Source organism: Pteronotus mesoamericanus, unplaced genomic scaffold (assembly GCF_021234165.1).
Source record: "Pteronotus mesoamericanus isolate MK-2021 breed Mesoamerican mustached bat unplaced genomic scaffold, CSHL_Meso_final contig_90, whole genome shotgun sequence".
NCBI lineage: Eukaryota > Metazoa > Chordata > Mammalia > Chiroptera > Mormoopidae > Pteronotus > Pteronotus mesoamericanus.
This window is the reverse complement of record NW_026555277.1, coordinates 29,239,289-29,262,546: the sequence shown is the minus strand read 5'-3', so window position 1 is coordinate 29,262,546 and position 23,258 is coordinate 29,239,289. Positions and strand designations below refer to the sequence as shown.

Below are 23,258 nucleotides of genomic sequence, written 5' to 3'. Positions count from 1 at the left end.
AGTTGGCTGAGGAGAGGTAGCCACGCCTGGAACCAGGGAGAACTGAGGTTTTTATTTATTAGGCAGAGGTAAGTTCATGCTGTTATTTGCCTGGTTTCACACTTTCTATTTACCTGTTTAGGTATCCTCCCTCTTTGGGTCCAATTTTGTTTTGCAAAATGCATTTTCAGTGGTCCCAGGGCAGAAACCACAGCTCAGACCACAGAGTTTACTATTTCTTGAAGGAGCTAGATATTAATTTCATTTATTTCCAAGGAAGAGTGCCTGGAATCATCCTTTTCTCCCACTACAGAGTTAGAGTCTCCAAAACAGAACAAAGGTAAAGCAAAAATCAAATGCGTCGTTATTTTATTTTAAAAAACCTGGAAAACCACTTATATTTTAATATATACATATTTCATTTTGATTCAGAGTATTTTTGGGGTAAAGATACGAGTGCAATACACAGGCTGAATTAACAATAAACAGGAGGAGTCAGGCATGTCAGTCGGGCATTTGTTTTCTTTTCATTAATATTCAATAAAGTGCCATTCAAGGAACACTGTTATGGTTATATCCTTGCAACCGCTACTCAGAGGTGATCTGAAGTAAAAATGCCACTGTGCCTCTGAGATGCATGTGATTCTGCATTCATGACCTGGGTCTAGAAAGGGCAGGGCGTGTATTAAACAGAGTGTGGAGACCCTGCTTTTATCCCTGGGTCAACCCTGCAACTTCAGGGCCCGATGGAGACCATCAGAGGCTAAGCCACGGGCAGGCGGGACCAGGGCTTGTTTTCTGTGGGGATGCTGTGGGCAGCCTGAGGAGCGGGTGCTGCAGTACATCTGCGTAATTCCTTTAAGCTCCCCTCCTCTCCTATACAATCTGCTCTGAAACCGAACACTGATTTTCAGTCTGTGTGTGTATACTGTTCCCCTCCTGCCAAATTTGCATTCACTCCCTCTCACAACACATTAATTTCAGAGTCCGGATAGATTAGGAAAACCACTCACAAATTCTGTGGCGATAATTAAGTTCTAAGCAACAGCAGGGTTTTTTTTTTGTTGTTGTTGTTTTTTTTTTTGATAAAACTCTTTCACCATATGCTTCAATTTTTTAAAAATCAGATTTCATACCATAGCTTGTCACAGTTATAAAATTGTAAGAGGCTGCCTGGATTCCTTAAGTGTCTTTCTTACTAGATCCACACATTAGTGTTACCCATTACTTGACTTGAATCTAAACTTCAAATTTTAGTCCCTACTTTACAGGTAAATGGACACAAAGACAAAAAAGAACTGATTTGCCTGTGTTCAGTCAGGAGCAAAATCTAAATCTTAGCTCCTAATTTAATGGTTTATATGCTAAATTACATTGCCTTTGCAGTCCTCTGGGAACAATCCTGGAACCTTGTATAAGCAAAATGGAGAACAAATACATTCTCACCAGAGAAATTGGATAGTTTATCAAGCATGAAAAAAACATTAGACTATTGTGCACAATTGATCATGACTTTCAGATAAATCCATTATAAAAAACATCCTTTCAGGCAAAATAAGACAAAAATTCAGCATAACAGATTTACAGGTTTAAAACTAGCTTGATGTGTGGACTACAATTGTACTTATACACATTTATCACAGGTTTCCCCAAAGAGCGTAAGGCAGCTCCATTAAAACTGTTTAATCCCTTTAGCCATGAGCTTTTTATTTAAAAGAAATACCAAGCTGCAAGTAGATGCGGTAAAAGTAACATCTGTTAGGTGATGAGACAAATGTAACAAAACGTTATTTGTAGATGCTAGGTGATGGACCTTCACTGCACAGTTCTTTCAACATTTTTGTACATTTGAAAAATTTCATAGTAAAGGGCTAGGGGAAAAAAGCAAAAATGGTAACATCTATGCCTTAGGATCTAAAACTTACATGATACACTATCAGGAACTGGTCAGCTTTAACCAGTATTTTCACCAAATGTTCGCCATTAAATATTTGAGTGTGCACTGCATGCCAGGCACTGCGCTAAGTACAGGGTTTCAGCAGTGAACAGCGTCTCTGGCCCTCGGTGTTTCATTCATCATTTATCCCCGCATTCTCCTGAGGCCTGCCGTAGAAAACCGTTCTTAGGGACTTCTAGGACCACTGGTGGCACTTACTTCGTGGAATACATGGCTCCATGTGCCCTTCTTTCCACGGGCACTTAAGCTTCTACCAAAAGTCTACCTGGAAGAATCTTGGGATAAATGCAAGTGGTCAGCACAGGCAAGAACGCTGTAAGGAGAGGTCCTTCTTTTCCGAGGTGATGGCTCGGAAGAGGCACCTCAGCTGTGCGTCGGTGATGTCCTGGGAGCCAAACTGCCCCTGCACGCAGAGCTGCAAGTCTGAGAGCAGAGAACACCTTCTGTCCTGCGCGTCCTCAAGGCCCGGCCACTGAGGGAGCCCTCTGGGAGGGGGAGAGCACCCGTCTCCTCATTCCGCGTTTTCCCCCTCTAGAGCTACTGTTCAGTATTTTATAATTTTATAACAACACCCAGATTTTCAGGGAGCAAAAAGCTTTAAAACATTAAAGGCCTAGGTGACATTTAGCAAAAACAACTAGGCATCTCCTTGCAAGCATTTGTGGTCCACTAACCACAAAAGCTGTAATTCAGTGTTACAATCTGCAGACACCCATCTCATTTAATTTCATCAGATCATCTCTCCGGATACCGGGAATTTGGAAGTGCCAAGTCCGTTCTATAGATGCAAGAACAGCAACTGTGAAAGTAACTACAACTCATGATGTGAACCCGAGGATGTTAAAAAAAAAATGTATTTCAAAAGAAATATACAAATGACTATTTTCCCTTTTTCATTTCCTGAAGGCATTGCACTGCTTAGGAAGCAGGCATCACAAAAACACCCAATGATATTTTATAGAAAACAATGAGTAGAGTTTCAGGCAAGGCAAGAAAAGAGCAGCAGTAACTGTATAAAGGAAAAGTGCTTCAAAGTCTTAAGTTAGGAAAATCTCAAATAGTCAAAAATGTTCTGGTCATCAGGGATTGGCGGGTTCTCTGGATAAAGGAACAGTGAGCAACTGCTCCCCCCTGAGAATGTACCCTAATTGAGTGCGTAATTCACAAATACGCTTAGTTTATCTAAGGCCTACTGGCATACACAGGTAACAGAGGACAATTTTATAATTTTATACCTACCACAAAACTAATTGCTAGAGATCATCCAGCATCTCCACATGAGTCCATCATTAAGGGAAAATCTCACCTTTCATTGTATTTCAGTTTTTTTTCTCTTCTATTTTACTTCTTTCTCTTCTTATTCCCCAAAATAAAAATTGCATTGTATTATAGCAGTGATTTTTCAACCTTTTCCATCTCATGGCACACATAAGCTAATTACTAAAGTTCTGCGGCACACCAAAAACTGTATTTTTTAATGCTGATCTGACCAAAAAAATAGATGTAATTTCAATTCGTTCACCCTGGACGGCTATTGTGCTGGCTCTTGTCATTTTTTATTTGACAATCTCAGGGAAAAGAGGTCAGTGCCCTTGACTAAATAGTCAGGTGTCACATGTTTTAAAAATTCTGTGGCACAACGTTGAAAATCGCTGTATTATAGGAGCCAGTAACTCATTGCTGCAACAGCCAGAGCCTAGTAGAAAGCTACAAATTGACATCCTGACTTGTTTTCTAACAGAAAAATGTGTGCCCTGAGGCACGTTTCATCACCATTGGGTCGGAAGTGTCTGGGAAATGAGGAAACAATTTATTTTCAATTTAGCCATGTCCGAGAATGATGTCAAACGATAAATATGTTAAAAGGTTGATAAAGTATAAATACATGGCCCAAATACTTGTAGGGCAACTGAGTGAAACTAGCGTATTTCAGAGGGTGGGGCAGATTTGAAAAACAGACCAGCTTTCCAGGAAAGACTTGATTCTGAGTGGAAGTCTTAACAAATGTTTCTATTTGGAATGACAGTCCAGCCATTACTTTTATCCTATATTCACAATGCATGACTGGTATGAAATAAGTGGCTGGTTTATGACAAAGTGCCAAATGTTGAGGGTTAAAAAAATTGCTTATTAAGATGAGACCCAGACGGCACACACGAAATTGAAGTAAAGTATTATGTCAGCAAAAAATAAGCTAAAGCAATTTTCTACTGGCAAAATCCTTTTGGAAGTGTCGTCCACAGGCAGCTAGTTAGAACTTAAATTTCTTGAAACGGAATTGTATGGTTGGAGTAGACCTTGGAAACGTCTAATCTAACTCCTTATTTTACAAATAGGAAACCTGGAGCTAGACAAAAAACTGTTTATTTGGATTAAGATTCCTGAGTAGGGAAAAAAACAAAACAAGACAAAAAAACCCAAGCAGGAAATGACTCCTCAGTATCTAATACACAGCCATGCTTTTAATTAGAAATTTAACCAGACCAGGAAGCTTTTAAATATCATTTCCTTTTTTGATGGGGTTGAATGTTTTGTGGCAACACTTAATTTTTTTCTCTGATAAAAGTACACTTTTTAAAAATAGGAAATGTATCACATACAAGAACAAAGAAAAGTCATCAAAAATAGTAGATGTCCTTCCGGCTTTCTTCTAGGTAACAAAAATAGCTACCGCTCACTTTGTAAATGGAGCTGGCTCAACGGCTCCTTCTTCACTGACACGCAACCATGGGAGCCGCAGCAGAGCTGGCTCGACGATTCTCAGGAGCTGGCTGGGAAGCATGGCAGCCAAGGGACAGAAACTGCCGGCTAGTCCGTCGGGTGGTAGTAGGAGACTGCACGACCTTTTCACTTCAAACAGAAACCCACCGGAGCAGGAACCTAAGCGTGGGCTGAGGAGTGAGGGGAGAGAGATAAGTAAAGGGAAAGGTCAAAGTGACCTTTCCAGGCTGGGTCTGCCTGGAACTGAAACCAGTCTTTTCCACAAAGTCTCTTGGCTTCCTCTTAAAATTAAGGCTGATTTTTCCTTTCTAAAAAAGTTTTATTAATTATATTTATCAGGGTGACATGAGTTACTAGTTACATCGTTTCCGAGCGCGTATTTCTGTGATACGCGATCTGTGGATTGCACTGTGTGCCCCCTCCCGCAGTCAAACTGGCTTCCGTCATTATGTAATTGAGCCCTTAACTCCCCGCTCAGTCCCCCGTTTCCTCTGGTATCCGCCATGCCGCTGTCTGTGTCTGTGAGTTTCAAGTTTTATGTCCCATATGTGAGTGAAATCACATGGTATTTAGCTTTTTCCAAGGCTGACCTTTGACATTGGTCAGGGGGCTATGATCTGGCTTCCCTGGAGACACAGTACCATCTCTCATGACCACACAACTTTACACAACCTTGTATTAACAGCATAGTGTATGGGTCATCTTAGGTTATTTTTTTTAAAAAAATGTTTATTACCCACTACATAATACACTGCATGCTACATACCACGGTACATAGCACACTACATAACCTTCTAGCAGGGGTAGATGAGCATTTTTCACCAATCAGAAAAATGCTTCCTTAATCATTGTTTTCTAAACCCTTTGACGTATAGTAACAATTAACTCGAGACAAGCCAATCTCTTTCCATCCCTCTTTCCATCTAAGTCCATTGCTGTGAACAGGCAACCTTTTTACCCTTGGCCCTCAGTGAACCTGCAGATGTGCCCAGTGGCAACTCGGGGGATGAGTAAGTACGTGCCCATGATGGTGATCCCTGGCAGAGCCTCGAACCACACCGCGGCAAGGTTACCGAAGCCCTTAGATTCTTGATAAGAGCCCATGCTAGTGGGGGCCACCCTGAGAACTAGATTTCGCCTAGGTAATATTTAATACCTACAGGCCTTTAACAAATATACAATGGCACAGAAATCATCTCTCCCTATTAGGAACATTTAGTCACTTCAGTAAATTCCACATGATCTCCCTCAGGCATGAGCTGTTGAACCAGAGCAACTGTTCAAGCTAAGTCCTGATATAACCGCTATGACTTGCAATCCTAGTCTGGGACTGCTCAGGTATCATCAAGGATCTCCTAGGGTATTACAAAATTTTGCTTTTAGAAAATCAATTTTGCTCCACTTAACTAAATGAAATCAGAGGGTGTTCCAAAGAGCTGACAATTTCTGGCTCAAATAGCTTTTGTTATCACCCATGAGAAGTCATATTAAGAGAACTAGTTTTGAGCCCTTTTTACTTTTTATGTTGGTAATTATATACGTGCATCTCCTTGTCCTACAAGTATTAGGCATCAGGGAACATAACCTGGGCTGTGGAATACACTCTGCACTGAATAGACAAAAAGGAATTTATACAATAGGGTAACACTGAGCAGCTGGTACCCACATGATTGCCTATAGTCCTAAAGGTTGAAGATGCTTCTTAGCCTCAAAGAAATAGTAAGCAAGGTAGAATGAAACACTGCCACAAGAATTGTTCAACAGACAGCATGTGCACACTGAATAAGGTTATATTTAAACTAGTCCCTGAGTACCCTTAGTAACACCCTGGGGTGGGGAAGTGGGGGAGGGACACAGGGTGAATGAGAACTTAAGCTTTCCGAGGATTAAGGTTCAAATCCTCTGAAATCTACTGGAGGTCAAATGAGAACTCAACTTTATAGTGGTTAACTCTTCTTGCTGGCCACCAGCACAAGGCCGTAGTGATTCTCAACTTTAATATATTACACATATATTATAAAAATAAGCTAAAGTTTTAAGGAACATTCATTATTATTAAAAGGTTTGAGCTCTATTACTCCAATCCTGGGCTTCTGGCAGTAGAACATTCTGTAGCAAAAGCCCACGAAGGCAAAACAAAGAGGTATACTAATTGACAAATAGCTGCTGCAGTATGCCACAGGCACTTCGGTTGTAACAATCTTGAAAAAGCATGGAACATGTAGATTGTCAAGGAAAAACTGCTGTAGGTATTTATGACAGAAAAAAAGGGCAAGTGACAAGTGACCTGTCTTACCACATTCCCTGCTGGGTATTCCATCTTTCTCACTGTTTTTTTGCTTACATATTATTATTAAGCACAGAGCAAGGAAAGGCACTGCTTTCTCCAGACAGGTTTTAGAAAAAAATAAAAGACAAACGAGGGGATGCTATACCCCCGCATCAGTACTCCGTGGCTGAAAGCCCTCCCTTCGAAGACTGCCCATGTCAAAACGAGTGGTGACCTCACAGCGTACTAATAAAGTGTCATCCTTAATGAATGTTCTTTGTCTTAGGGCTTCCAGATGCATAAAAGTCACATAGCCAAATCCTTTTGGGTTCCGTGGGATTGTGGGTCTCTGGAAGGCAAGCAGCTCTGGTTTGGCATCCATTATCTCCTCATGATTCTGCCTTACAGCTGCCTCAGACTGATCAAGAATTGTAAGACGTATAGTACCCTGGAAGGGCCAAGGGAGGTGGCTGTCGTACTCTCCTTGCATTGTGTGGACAAAGAGGGATATATAGTTTGCACAGCGCTGAGCAGTCGGTAACTGAAGGTGCAGGCGCATGCAGAGTTTGTACCCAGGTTTGCCGGTGTAGAATCCAGGGCTATGAATGACAACAGGTTTCTCCTCTTCTTGAGATTTCAAGTGCATCCCAAAGTTACCAATCTTCCAGATGTAAATCCCATTGCACTGCTGTGCTTCTATTTCAGCAACTTTGTCTTCAAGGGTTCGAATAGTTCGTTTGAGATCACCTACGTACATGCTCTGAGTTTCCATTTTTGCAGTCAGCTCCCGGATTTGATGGTCTTGTCTTACGAGACGACTCTCTAATTGTTGAATGGTTTCTTGGAAATTCTGCACCTCTGCATGACAACCAGAGGAGATCCGGGGCAGAGAGGAAGAATCATATGGCAGCATGTCACGTTGAGGCCTGGGAGCCACAGCAAGGTTTAAGCTTTGAACAGCCTGGGCCAACATTCTCATGTGTGACTGAGTATTCTCTTGTAGGTGGCGTGCCAAATGAATCCTCTGCATCTAAAAATCAAGCACAAGCTTTAGGCTGTGAACGGATACTGTGCGGACGAGGAAAGAGACCTAGCCCGGCCAAATAAAAGGTTTTTAAGTAGAGTCGCCATTTCCCTCAATCCCTACAACCTTCTTTGTCTCCATCAGATTCTTGACCCAAACAGATGATCTTGCCTCGTAATTTGCTGAAAAACTGAGGCTATCTGTTGAGTTAGATAAAGCTCCCTCCCACCTACAAACGTAGCAGGATCCACACCCATTCTTCTCTGCTGACTCAGAGATGACTCTCTTCTTGTTCAAGATTAATGCTTCACCTGGGCTCTTCAATGGCACCCACCCTTTTAACACCTCAGCGGTGCTGCTCAGTTATCCCTTTTCTTCTTTATCTTCAAACATTCTCTCCCCTAACACTTTCCCTCAGAATATAATTATCTTTCCTGTCTTCATACTCTTCTCAGGTCTTCAAGAACACTGTAATTATTATATGAAAAAATATTCTTGGCATAACAATTTTTATTGTAAGAAGTCATATATATTATGAAAACAGAAAATATAGATGATCAAAAAGAAAATAAGTTACCTATTATCTCACTTAACTATTGTTAACATTTTGATACATTTCCTTCAAGTCTTTTTCCTTGTGTATACAAATACAGAATTTGCCCACAAAATGAAACCATACTATATAAAACTTGCTCCTTCTATTTTTTAAAATTATTAAATGCATGTTTATTGTAAAAGAGTCAGGTAAAAAACATAATGGAAAAGCAAAAGTGTAGTTGTACTCTCCAGAAAGAACGACTTTTCATAAATAATGATCGATCTCAGACATTTGACACAACTGATCACTAGTCATGAAGCTAATTTTGGAGACTACAACAATGCCCTCTCCTTGCCTGGTTCATCAAATTCTAAGACTGTTCGCCGTAACGCATTTTCTGGTTGATGTGTCTTTTCTTGCACACACTCATTCCATATGATCTGAATCCTATACCTTCCATTCAGCATTAGCTACCTCCCCAAATCAGTATTCTGAGTTCTAAGAACACTATATACAATGCATATCAGCCCCCTCCATTCCCACTGGTATTCTTCACTGCACTATGTAACTGAATTTTCTTTCTCTATATTCAAGAATTAAAAGAAAAACAAACATCTTACCTTTTCATGGCAACCAAAAGTACTGAATGTGCATGGAATTGGGGCTGTAGGACAGTCCAGATCAAAATGATTAGGCATCTGAAAACCAAAACAAAGGTTGAAAAATGCTTTTCTCTTCATATCATGTTCTAGTTTGATGACATCACACTGGAAATAAAGCTTTAGATTTCGCTTACACAAAATCATGTATTATCTATGACAGCGTCACAATAGCAGAGTCGAATAGCTGCAACAGAGACCAGGTAGCCCAAAAAGATTAAAAAAAAATTACTTCCAAAAGTCAGAAAGGAAGGAAATATCAACATTTCATATCATCCCCCAAACCACTCAAAATTTATTTCAAGAATATAAATTTGTTCCTATTGCTGGAAACTGGAACCCTCTAGGGACATTTTAAAGAAAAAGCACCTTCTGATGTCAACCTCAACTGCAAAGTTACCCAGGACTCTCACTGTGGTCCACACCATTTAATAGGGAGTGGTCAATTAAAGCTACGGACTACACCCAGTACTGCCCTCATGATCGCCTTTCATAAATCTCCTTAGCTTTTGTTAACCTGGGCGTGTTTTGGCTATAATGGGGAGGTACAGATGTTAGAAGGCATTTCAATCACATTAATAAAAGTTCTAAAGAAATGTCTCAGCTTTTGATTGGGGGACTCTAAAACAGTCTTTAAGGTAAGATCCATTATGGAGAATCATATTCTTTGAAACTCATACCAAATTCCTTTTAGAAATTTAGATTAACTATAGTCATAGATATTTGAAGGAGAAATGACATTAGAGACCATTTAACCCAATCCTTCAGTTCTGCATAATTGAGAACAGTGGTCAGCATGATTTTTTGTAAAGGGTCAGAGAGTAAATATTTTCATGGTCTCTGTCCCAAGTGCTCAACTCTGCCACTGTGGTGGAAAGCCAGCCATATTTGACATACAGACACAAAGGCATGGCTGTGTTCCAACAGAACTTATTTATAATAACAGGCAGTGAGCCACATTTAGTTGGCAGGCTGGTTTGCTGATCCTTTATCTAGAATGTCAACTTTCTTGCCAGAGATCAAGCGGGCAAGTCATTGGCACAACCAGGATCAAAACCTAGATTTTTCTGACCCTTAACCTAGGATTTGTTCCTACCTTAAGTTTTATTTTTGTTGGGTTTTAGATGCACTGCGCAGTTTCCTTTAAATATTACAACAGAGCAAAAAGAAAAACTAGGGAGGTGAGAGTTCATAAGCAAAAAAAAGTTTAACACCTTCGAATTAAGGCTTTGTTGGAAAAAAACAAAAAACAAAACAACTAAAGGACTCTTAAGACCAATGGAAAAGTTTAGTCGAGTGCCAGGTTGCATATCTCTAGTTAGTAATCAATTATAATCTCTGGGTTTGCAGATTTCATGGGTGTATAAATAGTGACTAATATTCAGGTTTTGTGGGTAAATCCCCCAAATGTCAGAAGACAGAAATCAAATAGTCTTCCTATCTCTATTAATAACATGAGCGTACGGCTTTCTACCACACTTGCTGCTGCTGCTGCTGCTGCTGCTGCTGCTGCTGCTGCTGCTGCGGCCGCCCGCCAGGGGCCCCCGGGACGCTGGAACAAGGGCTGCGGGTCCTGGCGGCTCAGCGCCTCTCAGTGTGTCTCAGGGCCCTGGGGCAGACGAGGTGCTGCTGCTGAGCCGACTTTCCCTGTCCTTTCAGCTGGGCTCTGGGTACCTGAGATCCTTATTTCACCTTGTGTAAATATGTATTTCTTAAGGTGTTTTCTTTCCTTTAAATGGGGATTTTGATTATTTGTATCTTAAAATTACCTGGTTTGGTCCAGAAATTTTTATAGATGTACATAAACATGGTATTAAGTTAATGACTTTAAGTACTTAGGGCAAGTACTTTGATTTTTCTGAAAGTACTTATTACATTAATTTATTTGATACTGTTTCACATAGTTCTAACATTTCTTCAACCTGTATTCATTTTGCCTTACTGATTTCATTAAAAACCTCACTTCTTTACTCTATTGATGGAAATACTACTTGATGAAAGGGAATTATCATACCTGTTCTCTGATGAGTATGGTATTGCAGTATTCACAGATGACATTTGCCAAAGGACAGCTCTGGTCATGGACCTGAATTTTATTAGAGAAATAAAAGAAAAGCATGAGAAGATCTGAAAAAGTAAAAACAACCTATTTTTATAAAAGTAAGTTTTTCACTATAAACAAATTAAGGACATCAGTGTGTATTAAAAAAACAACTGAGAATAATATAGGAAAGATATTTCCTCTCCCTTTGCCAGTATAGTAATGAGATACATGTTGCATTTCAGCTCTTTAAAAGAATGGAGCAATATGTAAAAGAACTTTTTAAATCTCTTCTTTCAACCCGAGACACAGCGTTTGTGACTAGTTTGGACATCATTTACCAAAACCGTAATTCTCCAAAGGCATTCTTCCAAAAATTTCCAGCAGCATAATGATGACTTAAATAAAATTCTTATCAGGAAGGTTAAAGGACATGAGCAGTATTAGGACAGGAGGCTTTGGTGCCCAGGTTCTCACAGGCCTGGGAGGGTAAACCTTGTCTTCTAAAATACAATGAATTTAAGAAATAATTAACCCTTCAGGTTAAGTCCATTTACTTCAGTTTAGAAAGACATCAATTTGTTCTAATTATGCCTCAGACTTCTCCTCATTTATAACAACTTAGTTCACTTTTTTGAATATTTCATCAGCTTAATGAGTATCATAGGCTTGATTTCATAAGAAAGTAGGAAAAATTACCAAAATAAGCTTATAAGAAATAAAATTTAAGGAAGTATCTTCATAGCTATGAAAGAATATAAATTATATATGGGTTGTTTGTGTAAAGAGGACACAGGATAGGTATCCAGGACTAGGCTCTCGGGGCTAACTTTGCCATTACACATTAATATAGAATTACTTACATAATATGTAAAATTACTTAACTTCTTTACATCTCAGTTTCTGAATGAAAAAAACTGCTCTATCATCATGATACTGTCCAGTGCTATGAGGTTTCTTTTTAAAGGTAAACGTTTTATTTGAAGTGTAACATATTTACAGAAAAATGAATTTATTATATGTATAAAGGTCAGCGAATTATCACCAAAAAAACACATGCTGTGGGATTTATTTTCCACAAAAGTTTTAACAACCCAGTCTCTTTTTCAAAGAGTAAAGCATAAGTTTTATACACTAATCAATCTACTTGTTTGTCTCTAATCTAAGACTCGTCATTAAAATATCACACAGGAAAGTACACCAGCACACATCTTTCCTGGAAGGTTTTGTTATTTGCAGATCTACTACAGTGGTAAGTAGTATAAACAATGTTTTCTAAGAAAGATAGACAAATATAAATCCTACACTTACTTACTAAAATAGTTTAGTGAACTTTGTTTCTTAAAAATAAATCTTCCCACAACTGATAATATAAGACTCAGAGTTGGGATAATATCCTCATCTACTGCAAAGCCCCTCAAATGTATATTAAAAAATAATTTAAGGCCTTGGCTGGGTAGCTAAGTTGGTTAGAGCGTTACCCTGATACACCAAGATTGTGGATTCAATCCCCAGTCAGGGAACATACATCAACCAATGAATGCATAAGTAAGTGGAAAAACAAATCGATGTCTCTCCCTCTTTCTCCCTCTCTTCGTCCCCTCCCCTTCTTCTCTAAAATCAATAAAAACAAAATTTAAGAAGTAGTGGAATTAACAAATCCAAGTTAGTACATGCCTCTTTATCTTCAAATGCCATAGACATAGCACAGTTTATACAAGAAACCTGTCTCCTTGGACACTCCTTGAGGATGTGAATATTAAGATGGCACTTTTGGAAGGGACGCTGGCATTGGGGACAATTCACAAGAGCAAACTCACAATGTGCTTGATGATCCTATAATAAGGAAAAAGGAATCGATTAGTACCTGCCAATCCGTAAGGAATCTCTTAAATATAACTTCTTCTGAGTATACACTGTTCCCTCTCGAAATAGCCACTCTTTCACAAGGAGCCAAGTAAAGCAGGCAATTTGTAAATGTTTTAAACAATATTTAATTTCTCATAAAATCACCAGGCTAAAAACAAATTCATTTAATTTAAAAGGAAATTCTTTTACCCAATTGCTTTACTTAATATTGAATTTTAGAAGTACTCCATTTACTTCATAATAAAACGCACAATTTAGAAAAGAAGAAAAAAATACAATGAGGGTACTAAGATGATGGCTACACAATACTTGTTGCTTATTTCAAAATGAGAGAAATGAAGTTATGGAATTAAAATGTGACACCTATATTTAAAATGCTCTTCAGTTGTATAGCAAATAATGTTTCCTCCTAAAACTTGAAGAATACTGATTTCTTTACAATCATTTGGCAAAACCAGAGTAGCTGAAATAAGCAGCATACAGTTTCTACTTATTACGCAATTATTATATGTTAAGCATTGGTAATACATAGATGGACACAGCGCAGTCTCTGTTCTCTAGAAACTGCCTCATCTATACGCTAATGACTAGAAAATAACTTTAGTACCTCAAGATGTCTCAGTTCCATCTTGTGCAAACAACCTTTATTTGGGCACTTCACCATCAGAGAAAGAATCTCTCGTTTTGCAAAATTGTCAGGAAACAGTTGAGTTTCCAGGAGTATTTCATTATCAACTGGACATTTGTGACCTGCATCCCTAAGAGAAGCAAGTAAGATACACATATTTAGTAGACTTAAACAAACATTAACATTAAAACATTCAAACAACTTTAAATCACTGCATATAAATTCTCCATTTATTATTTCCTATGGAAAATAACAACAGATTATATTGCATAATATTATGAGGGGCTGTCCTTTTATGGACAGTTCATGAATTGTCCTTTTATAGAATGAATACAACTAGCACCATATTGGTTACCTATCAAGAACAATGGGATTTTAGATTGTGAGATAGATTTCAACCAAAAAATGAGAAAAATTAACTGAATAAAGTCATATTTTGATTGTCATAAAATGAAGTAAAAGTTAAGGACAGGGATTTTGCAGTCTGGCAGGCCTCTGTCCTATCAGCAGCTATACAACATGCTAGTGAGATAAACTAAATATGCTGCGTGTGATACCAACACCATGTCTGCAGTGTCCTCCTCAGTCATAAGGAAAAGTTAAAACAACGAGCAGTACCTTACAAGCCCACATTTTAAGGTTTCCTCTGAATAGTCATTATAGGAACACCCTGGCTCATGAATAACAAAACTTCTTTATTTTTATGTCTAGGGTACAATTTAGTAGAGAGTTAAAAAGACCTCAATTCCCTGCTTTCCCAGTCGTTTGGTGGTTTTTTCCATCTTATGAGTAAAACCATCCTCAGGAGTTTGGATGTCTGTTTATTTCCCCTTAACTTTTTTGAAAGTCTCAATCTTCACTCTCATACCGTGGCAGGTCAGGTAGGCTACAGAAGTATTGATCAATCACTCAAATATCGGTTGAGCACCTTCTGTGTGGAAGGCAACAGTGGTGGGTGCTGTGGTGGGTAAAAAGGTGCTGAAAATGGGGTCTGCTGTCAAATGCCTTAGAACCAATAAAAGTGCGACACAGCCAATCTCTAATGGGGCTTTTCTCAGACTGTGGTGATTAGTACTCTATCACATATTTTATGAGAGGCATAGAAAACTATGTAACAAATTTACTGAAATATATACCCAAAACCTAAGTGATATATGTCTAAGAGAAAATAAAAGAAACTTATAAAGTAAACTGGAAACCATTACCCAGAGCTAATGGAATTAGATTAATATGTATTTTGATTTCATGAATGACTATTTGGGTGAGAAATTTCTTCCTTTATGAACATTAGAGTCAAAATAGTGGTTCTTTCTAGCTGAGAGGGAGCTAGGAAAAAAAAAGCCTCATACTTCCTTTTGTGGGTTTTACTTCCTTTTCAGACCACTGTCCATTACTTTCATGAATACCTTGCTATTAAAAAATGGCTAAAGATTAGCTACATTCCTGGGCATGATGACACTTCGTAAAATACTGTACATCTCTCTACAAAAAAATCAACAATCCATAATATGGTATGTACAACCTACTAAGACTGAATCATAAAGAAAGAGAAAATCTGAACATACTGATTACTAGTAAGGAGACTAAATCAGAAATCAAAAACCTTCCAACATAAAAATGTGCAAGGGCAGATGGCTTCCCTGGTGAATTCCACCAAACATGTAAGGAAGAAATAATACCTATCCTTCATAAACTCTTTCAAAAAATGGAAGAGGGAGGAACACTTCAAAACTCATTTTATGATGCTAGCAAAACCAGATGAGGACACAAGAAGAAAAGCCAATTTCAAAGCTGAAAGAGAAAATTTACAAGATAGTGAGTAGCTAGCTTAACCTACTTACAAATGACTTCATCAATCAAGCAACTAGATGCTTAATTTTTGAAGAACATAAAATCCTCCCACTTCTCCCAACGTTTTTTGTTCTGCACAAAACTCTTTAGTCACATAAAATAGTCCCATCTAATACTTTTGAATTATAGTAAAATGTCTTTATTTTTTGGGAGATAAACTTGAATCACTCATGGAAATCCTACATACCTTCATTCAGTTAAAAGCAATCATGATCTACTGAGCACCTGCTGTGTGTCAGGCACTATTCCCTGCACATAGGAAATTCCCAGAAATAAAATCAATCTCAGCCCCTCAAGGAACTTATTTTCCAACTAGGTAAGAGAGATTGGGGGGTGGCAGCAGACAGAGGGGAGGCATGCTCTGGAATAAGGAGGGCAGCCAGAACTCCTATGAGTGGTGAGATCTGAGCTACAATGGAGGGAGGGGAAGGCATTAGCTGGGCAGCTACCTGAAGTCAGGATGTGCCAAACAGAGAAAACAACTAAAGCCAACTCCCCAAGGCAGGAGCCTGCTTGACATGTTGAAGGAACAGCAAAGAGTGAATCGGTGGAAGGAAGAAGAGCACAGCAGAGGGGAGGTCAGCAAACGGATTATGGACTATCAGGTAGGGCCTAACAGGCACTTCGGTTTTTTCCTCTAGATGACCTGCTGCAATGCTCTGAGCAGAGATGACACCACCTGACTTATTTAACCAGGTCCACTCTGGCTGTTACATGGAGAATATTTTGGAAGAGGGCAAGGGGAGAAGCAGGGAGGCCTGTGACAGGGCTGATGGCGATTCAGAACAGGGCAGTGGCAGTGAAGGTGGCGAGAAGGGACTGAATTTTGGATATATTATAAAGATAGGGCCATTGATTAATACTTTAAAAATACTGGTTATTTTACAGTTTTCCATGGATATCAGATAACAGACTTTAATGTGGTTAAAATCATAACTAATCAATTAAGTCAGCATCCTTAGTATGGTTGAGGAGATCATATTCAACTATCATTTACAGTAGATTTATATTATTTTCTTAAAGCATAGAGAACTTATTTACTTATTATATACGTATCTGAGGGCCAGAGAAGGGCAAGAGATAGAAATTGCCTTTCATACCACAGCAGAAACTAGGGTAAGAATATGGATGTCTCAAGTTTCTGTCCAGTGTTCTTTTTCCCTGAGCAGCTTTTTACATACAGAACTACCCATTTGGGTTTTCCCGTGTTCTGTATAATACTCTTCTCTGTGTTTGGTTCTGTTATAGGACACAGTTCACAGTTCTGTCTTCTGTCACGTACCTTATTGATTTGATGATGCAGGCTTTGCAGAACCTGTGGCCACATGGTGTTTGCACTGCTTCCCGTAATGCCATCAGGCAGATGGGGCATTCGTACTTGCTTTCCAGGGGTGGGTCGAACTCCACGTCGTAGCCTTGGATCTCTTCCATAAAAGAGCTGGAGAGAGTCCCTGTGCTGGTAGTTCCACTCCCGCTGTCATCTTTGGCTGCGGCACTGCAGGAGCTGGCCATGGCGGCGCAGCAGTCACTTTCAGACTGGCTGGACACACAGCTGTCTTCACAGTTTAACAGACTCATAGTAACGAGATTATCAACTGCTCTGCAGAAAGAGCAAGGAAAAAAAATGCCTTAACATATGTACACGCGCGTGCGTACGCACAGACACACACACACCATAGCTTATCCATGCAGGTCACCTTTTAGTTACTATACATAAGTGCATTAATATTATTTAGGGAAAACTGTCAAAGTTTTCTGAGCTTTACTTCATGACTACTATTTTATAATAAATAAAGGAATTCAAGATCTAGTAGGTAGGTAGAATAAAAAGTTAAAAGAAGAAATTAGCTCAATTTTAATACTTATCTGTATCACAATTATCTGTTTAAATGTGTTTCCTGTGACTGAAGTCAAGAATTTAATTTCCATAACCTCAGTACTCAGTACAAGATTTTTCACATAATAGATGTTCATTAAGCTTCTGCTGAAGAACTTAGTTATGCTGCTGAAGTTCCTTCTAATATTTTGAGCTTAAGAACAATATACAAGGGGTTGGGTGATCACATGCAACTATTAGGTGTGTGATTTGGGGCAACTTAACCTTTTGGATCTTGGTTTCTTTTTCTAGACCTAAAATCCATGAGTAGTTCCAAGTGTTCAGAGATTTCTATTATGTAGAAAGAATAAAACTGAAAAAGTCTATCTGTGTGTCCTTCTGCGTTCAGTCATGTCAAATGACCATATTTCATTATCTGACAGGAAAAACAAGAGAGATTTTGTTTGCCTGTGGAAAACTACTGCTTTCATGGGTAGGTGGGATGCCTTCAATTCTAAATCATATTACATTTTTGAGAAACTAATGTCTAAAAGCAATTCATAGCCTATATAATCAGGTCTATGTAGCAGATAATTAGAACTATGGAAAATTCCTAACACGTGCCAGATATAAATAGTTCTTGAAACAGAATGTAAGCTCCCAGTCAAAACGGTAGACCATCATCCTCCTAGTGGGTTAGGAGAGCAATCCTCTTCTCTTTTTTTTTAAAATCTCTACAGATACCTATTTTTTTTCCTTATCAAGAAGATTCTGAGTCCCATCCGATGAGCACCGAAAATGGATGAAGCCTGTTCTGGCTGCAGAGGCAATATAGCGAATGAGAGAATTACTGAAAGGTGTTACTATGTGAAAGCACTTAAAACTGTGCCTGGTAGCACGCATTACCGTTAAGTGTAACTCTATACAGTAATCTTATAATTCTATTGTTCCTTCCCCCTTATCAAAATGGAAACTACAGAACTTAAGAAAGGTGAAGTGACTTGCTGAGGACTACCCACATAATGAGTAACAGCTGGAATCCGAACCCAAGTCGACTTGACCCCATGCCTGTGCCCCTTGTACTATACCACGTTTGTCTCTTTGTGTTTTGACAAACTTGTCTATAAAGCTGCATTTAAAATTTCTTTCTCTTTATTTATACTACACTGGACCAGGGACTTTCAACCTTTTTCATCTCATGACACATGCACACTAATTACTAAAATTCTGTGGCACAACAAAAAAGGTTATAATATTTGCCAAGTTAACAAAAAAGAAAAAAAAGGTATAATTTTGATTTATTTACACCAATGGCTGTTGTTCCGTTGGCTGTTGTCATATTTCTTTTTTTTTTTTTTTTAAATTTGGCAATCTAAGGGAAAAGAGCTCAGTGCCCCTGACTACATGGTCAGCTATTGCATGTTTGTTTGTGTTTTTATATCCTCACCCAAGGATATGTTTATTGATTTTAGAGAGATGAAGAGGGAGACAGGGAAAGAAGGAGAGAGACAGACAGACACATTGATATGAGAAACATCAATATGAGAGAGAAACACAGATGGGTTGCCTTCCATATGTACCCTGACCAGGGACTGAATTCCCAACCTAGGTGTGTGCCTGACCAGGAACTGAACCTACTACAACCTTCTGGTGTATGGGATGACACTCCAGCCACTGAGTTACCTGGCCAGGGTGCATCTTTTAAAAATTCCTGTGACACGCTGGTTGAAAATCATTGCACTAGACTAATGTGCTGACCACAGCTTCTTACTAAACATGACCCATCCAGCGTTATTATACTGGTTGACAGGATTTCAAAGATTCAGTAGAAAAAAAACTCACACTTTGTTTTACTTTTAATACACAACTTTTGAAAAGTTAAAAATAGCTCCCAAAGCCATTATAGCTAATGTGAATTCCTCAGGAAGACTTGGTACAGGCTGAGAGGAAGGGAAGGATGGCAAGATAGTGGCAAACACAACTAGCATTCTACCTGTGCTCCAGGATGGCACAGGAGGCTCCCGCCATACCTTCCAAACCTAAGGACATATGACACTGTTATGCTATGCTAGGGTTTATGTCTTTTGATATTTTTCTTCCCTTATACATTTTTGTGTCCAATTACTTCCTTAGGTAAATCTCGTAGAAGCAGAATTATTAGGTGAAAGGGATGTAACTTTCCCAGGTTTTTGACAGATAATGCTCTTTATCCAATATGTATCAAAGGCTTTTTAATTCCTACTCCCAAAAGCAGAGTGAGCTTGAGAGAAACCATTTTATATATCCTTGACAATTCTAGGTATATTTATCTTTTGGATCTTTAGCCATTATTATTTTTTTTTAAATAATCACTTTGAGAAATTGGTATTTGTTATCTAGTTGTACAGAATGTATCAAAGTACTAGTCAAAAGACAAAAGCAAGTTCCTGAGCTAAGTCTACTTTTTCTGGCCAACTGTCCAGTTACAATTCAGTTTACTGGATTGTCTATATACTGCCCTCTTGCAGTCTCATTCCAAAGAGTTGAAGGTCGTTAGATTGAGAGACCTTTTATAGCAAATGTGTTACTAAGAAAACCTGTCTAATCAGTCACCATTCCTTAAAAAGAAGTCCACTGTAGGAATGCAGTGTAGAATATGAAAGCAAGTGCTCTTAAAAATCTAGAGGTCTTCAATTTTTCACATTACTTCCCTTCCTCCCTCCCTTCCTGTTTAGATACAGGGAAGGGAGGAAGAAAGAAAGGAGAGAAACATTGATGTGAGAGAGAAACATCGATCAGTTGCCTCCTGTACATGCCCCTACCAGAAACTGAACCCGCAACCCAGGCATGTGCCCTGACTGGGAATTGAACCAGTGACCTTTCACTTTGTGGGACGACATACAACCAACGAAGCCACACTGGTCAGGACTATGAGGATTCTTTTTAACTTCATATGGTGCCACAGGTATCTGCTTCATGAAAGGCTACACAAGCCACTTTTGGCTTTACGTAACCTCTGAAAGATGACACGGGTGGAGCCATATTACTATAGTCAGAGAAGTCATTGCAGAGGAACTGTCCTGTGAGGCTTATGTGTCTTATTCTTCCAAACTGGACCGACCAGCAGCATCCCAAGAAGTCCGTAAGAAGCAGCATACCCTGTTTAAGAACTGATGAAAATAGACTTTGCAGATGACCAAGTCACTAACCAATCAATGAAGTACAAGTCTAGTCTTACCTCATCTAGCACCAGCGACCTCTTCTGTAATATAACTTGCCTCACTTTCCTCCTTTTTTCCTCAATCTCCGTGCTTCTCTCCTGTAGTGGGGGGCCCTTTTGGGATTCTGCTCCCCATAGGGCAATCCTAGTGAATCCCAAATAAATGCGTACTGCCTCCCATTTTGGCTTTTATTTTTTAGGTTAAAAAAGCTAAAATAAATAAGAATTAAAATATATTCTACCTATAAAATAAAGATTTTTCATAGCCGCTTTTCTCCTCTTAATATTCAGAATTTATGTTGTTTCTACAGAAATTAATAGAAGGGACAGAATGAAGTTTAAATCATTCCTTACCTTGCAGGTTAAGAGCTTCATCCTTATTATTATTATTATTATTTTTTCTTTTGCAGTTGTGAATCTAGTAGAGTAAGCACTGCCTTAATTAAATATTGTGGGATGTAACCATTGCCAACTTAATTAGACTGCAAAAAGAATAAGTATTGAAAACAACCTTGTCATAAAGCATGGCTTAAATCCACCTATTTGTATCTGGGAATATACAGGATCCAGCAGAAGTAACGTCTGCTTCAGTGCAGTTGGTAGGGTAATAATATGGGTGTAATAATGCATAGTTTTAATTTGAACATTTCGCCTAAAATGTCACATGGTGCGCTTAAATGTGATGTTGTTACAGAATTACACACATATAATTTTGTAATAAAAGTTTTTGTAATAAAAAAGGGGCATTATTTGTGCTGAACACTATATTAAAATGCAGACAATATTCTCTTAAATGTCTTGGGTGAGGGTGAGTAAAGTGATGCACAAAAATTTGTTTCCCTAAGATCCACAGGTGCTAATGAGAGAAATGTCAAAGCTAAGGAAATGAACAAGTTATATCTTGAATTGGTCAATTTAAGCCAATGGAAAGTCATTCACAACTAAACATATAACTCATAAAGTAAAACGATATAAAACGAACAGTTTATGTATCATACAAATGTACACTTGAAACCTATATAACCTTATTAGCCAATGTCACTCCAATAAATTTAATTTATTTTTTAAAGAACAGGAAATTACCGTTATAGTGCTGCTACCTTTAGAAATGGGAACTATTTACTAACTCCATAAAATCTATTTTTAAAAGGCAGAGAGAGACCTGCAAATACAATACTGCAAAAAATAGTCAATTGTTATGCCTTAACTTTGAATACAGATTCAAGGGGCAGTCCCCTTTCTCGGTACTATTTGTCCCCCCCAGGAGGCAAAAATTTGAATAATTTTTTCAAAATCCAAGTGGACAACAATTTATCAGTGTCACAGTTGCAACTTTCCCACAAAAAAAAGACCCCAAATTACAATCCTGAAATACTGTAAAGAATACAGCATGTGCAGGATGAAACTCATTATCACGTGGGCAAGAAGTGCCTGAAACACATTCCTTCCTTGAGTTACAGAGGCCCCGCTGTCCTGGCCCAAAACCCAGGCTCAAAGTCAGAAAAGCCCCTTTTACCTTCCTTAATAATCCCCAGGGGATGGATAAAACGCCAACACTTAGAATTTAACAAGTTTTCCTGAACCTGTGTAGCTAGATATCTAATAATTTGCTCCCCCGAGAAGTAAAAGCAGCACGCAAACACTCTACATTCAAACTGCTAATACAATACTTTAGGTGCTTTCTGTTCATTCATGACAGTCCCACCTCTCAGTTCGAGTTCCTCTAAAGCCAAATACTAGGAACAGCTTTATCAACCCTGCGTCTGAACAATCGCTAGAACGACGAGAGCAGGGGCGGGGGAGGAAAGATTCGTGTGATCTGAACTTACTTTTTTTAAATTTGCTGCCTGGGACCTCTAACGATTTCAACGAGGAACCCAAAAATAGCTTTCCCATGACAGTGACAGAGGGAGCCGGTGAGAACCTAAAGGGATTTTTTTTTTTTTTTTTAAACTGGTATCAGCTCCGAAGGACGGGAAAATCCAGGAGGCAATTTCCTTTTCTGGGAAGGGGAATATGCAGATTGACAAAGTGGGCGCGGGATGCCCACCAGGGAATGGCGTGAGAGGGGAAGGAGGTCCCCGCGGGCTTGGGGCACAGAGGGGAGGGGAGAAGAGGCGGCGTTCCCAACCTCTGGGAGCCGAAGAGACAGGGGCGACATCCCCAACCCGAGGGAAACGAGAGGATAGGGGGCGGCGTCCCTAACCTCCGAGAGGCGAAGGGAAAGGGGGCGACGTCCCCAATCCTAGGGAAACAAGAAGCGGGGCGGCGTCCCCAACCTCCGGGAAGCGAAGGGCCAGGGGAAGACGTCCCCAACCCGACAAAAACGAGAGGAGAGGGGGCTGCTTCCCCAAACTCTGGGAAGCGAAGAGACAGGGGGAGAGGTCCCTAACCTGAAGGAAACGAAAGGAGAGGGGGCGGCGTCCGCAATCTGGGTAGAGAGGCCGCGGCCGCCCCGGAGGAGACGTCAGAAGCAGACTTACCGCTCTCGTCCTCTGGGCCGCCGATTCCACCCAACCACACGACTCCGCTCAGCCAAGGAATCAGGAGAGGACAGGCACCGCGCTCCGAGCCGAGGCGGCCCGGATGCCCACCTCCCGGCCCGAAGGCCGCCGCTACCGCGTCCCCGGGCCGCCCGGAGCCCGAACCCCAGCCGCGGACGCCCTACTTCCGCCTTCTCTGCTAGCCCAGGGGAGCCAGGGCGGGG

The 23,258-nt window shown here is 39.6% G+C and overlaps 1 protein-coding gene across 2 annotated transcripts; it reads right to left on the bottom strand.

The window, feature by feature from the left end:
* Positions 1-1,087: 1,087 nt before the first annotated feature.
* On the bottom strand, positions 1,088-23,240 carry TRAF6 (TNF receptor associated factor 6). 2 transcript variants are annotated; one of them, XM_054585893.1, is made up of 7 exons: positions 23,035-23,240; positions 16,819-17,136; positions 13,665-13,815; positions 12,866-13,024; positions 11,162-11,233; positions 9,109-9,186; positions 1,088-7,956 (listed from the first exon to the last, which is right to left on the bottom strand). In XM_054585893.1, exons 2-7 carry the CDS (start codon positions 17,112-17,114, stop codon positions 7,087-7,089), a joined length of 1,626 nt encoding a protein of 541 aa, XP_054441868.1. In that variant the 5' UTR covers positions 17,115-17,136; positions 23,035-23,240; the 3' UTR covers positions 1,088-7,086. The 2 variants fall into 2 exon arrangements, with proteins under 2 accessions (XP_054441868.1, XP_054441869.1); XM_054585894.1 differs by having other exon boundaries at positions 16,819-17,131.
* Between the last annotated feature and the right edge of the window lie 18 nt (positions 23,241-23,258).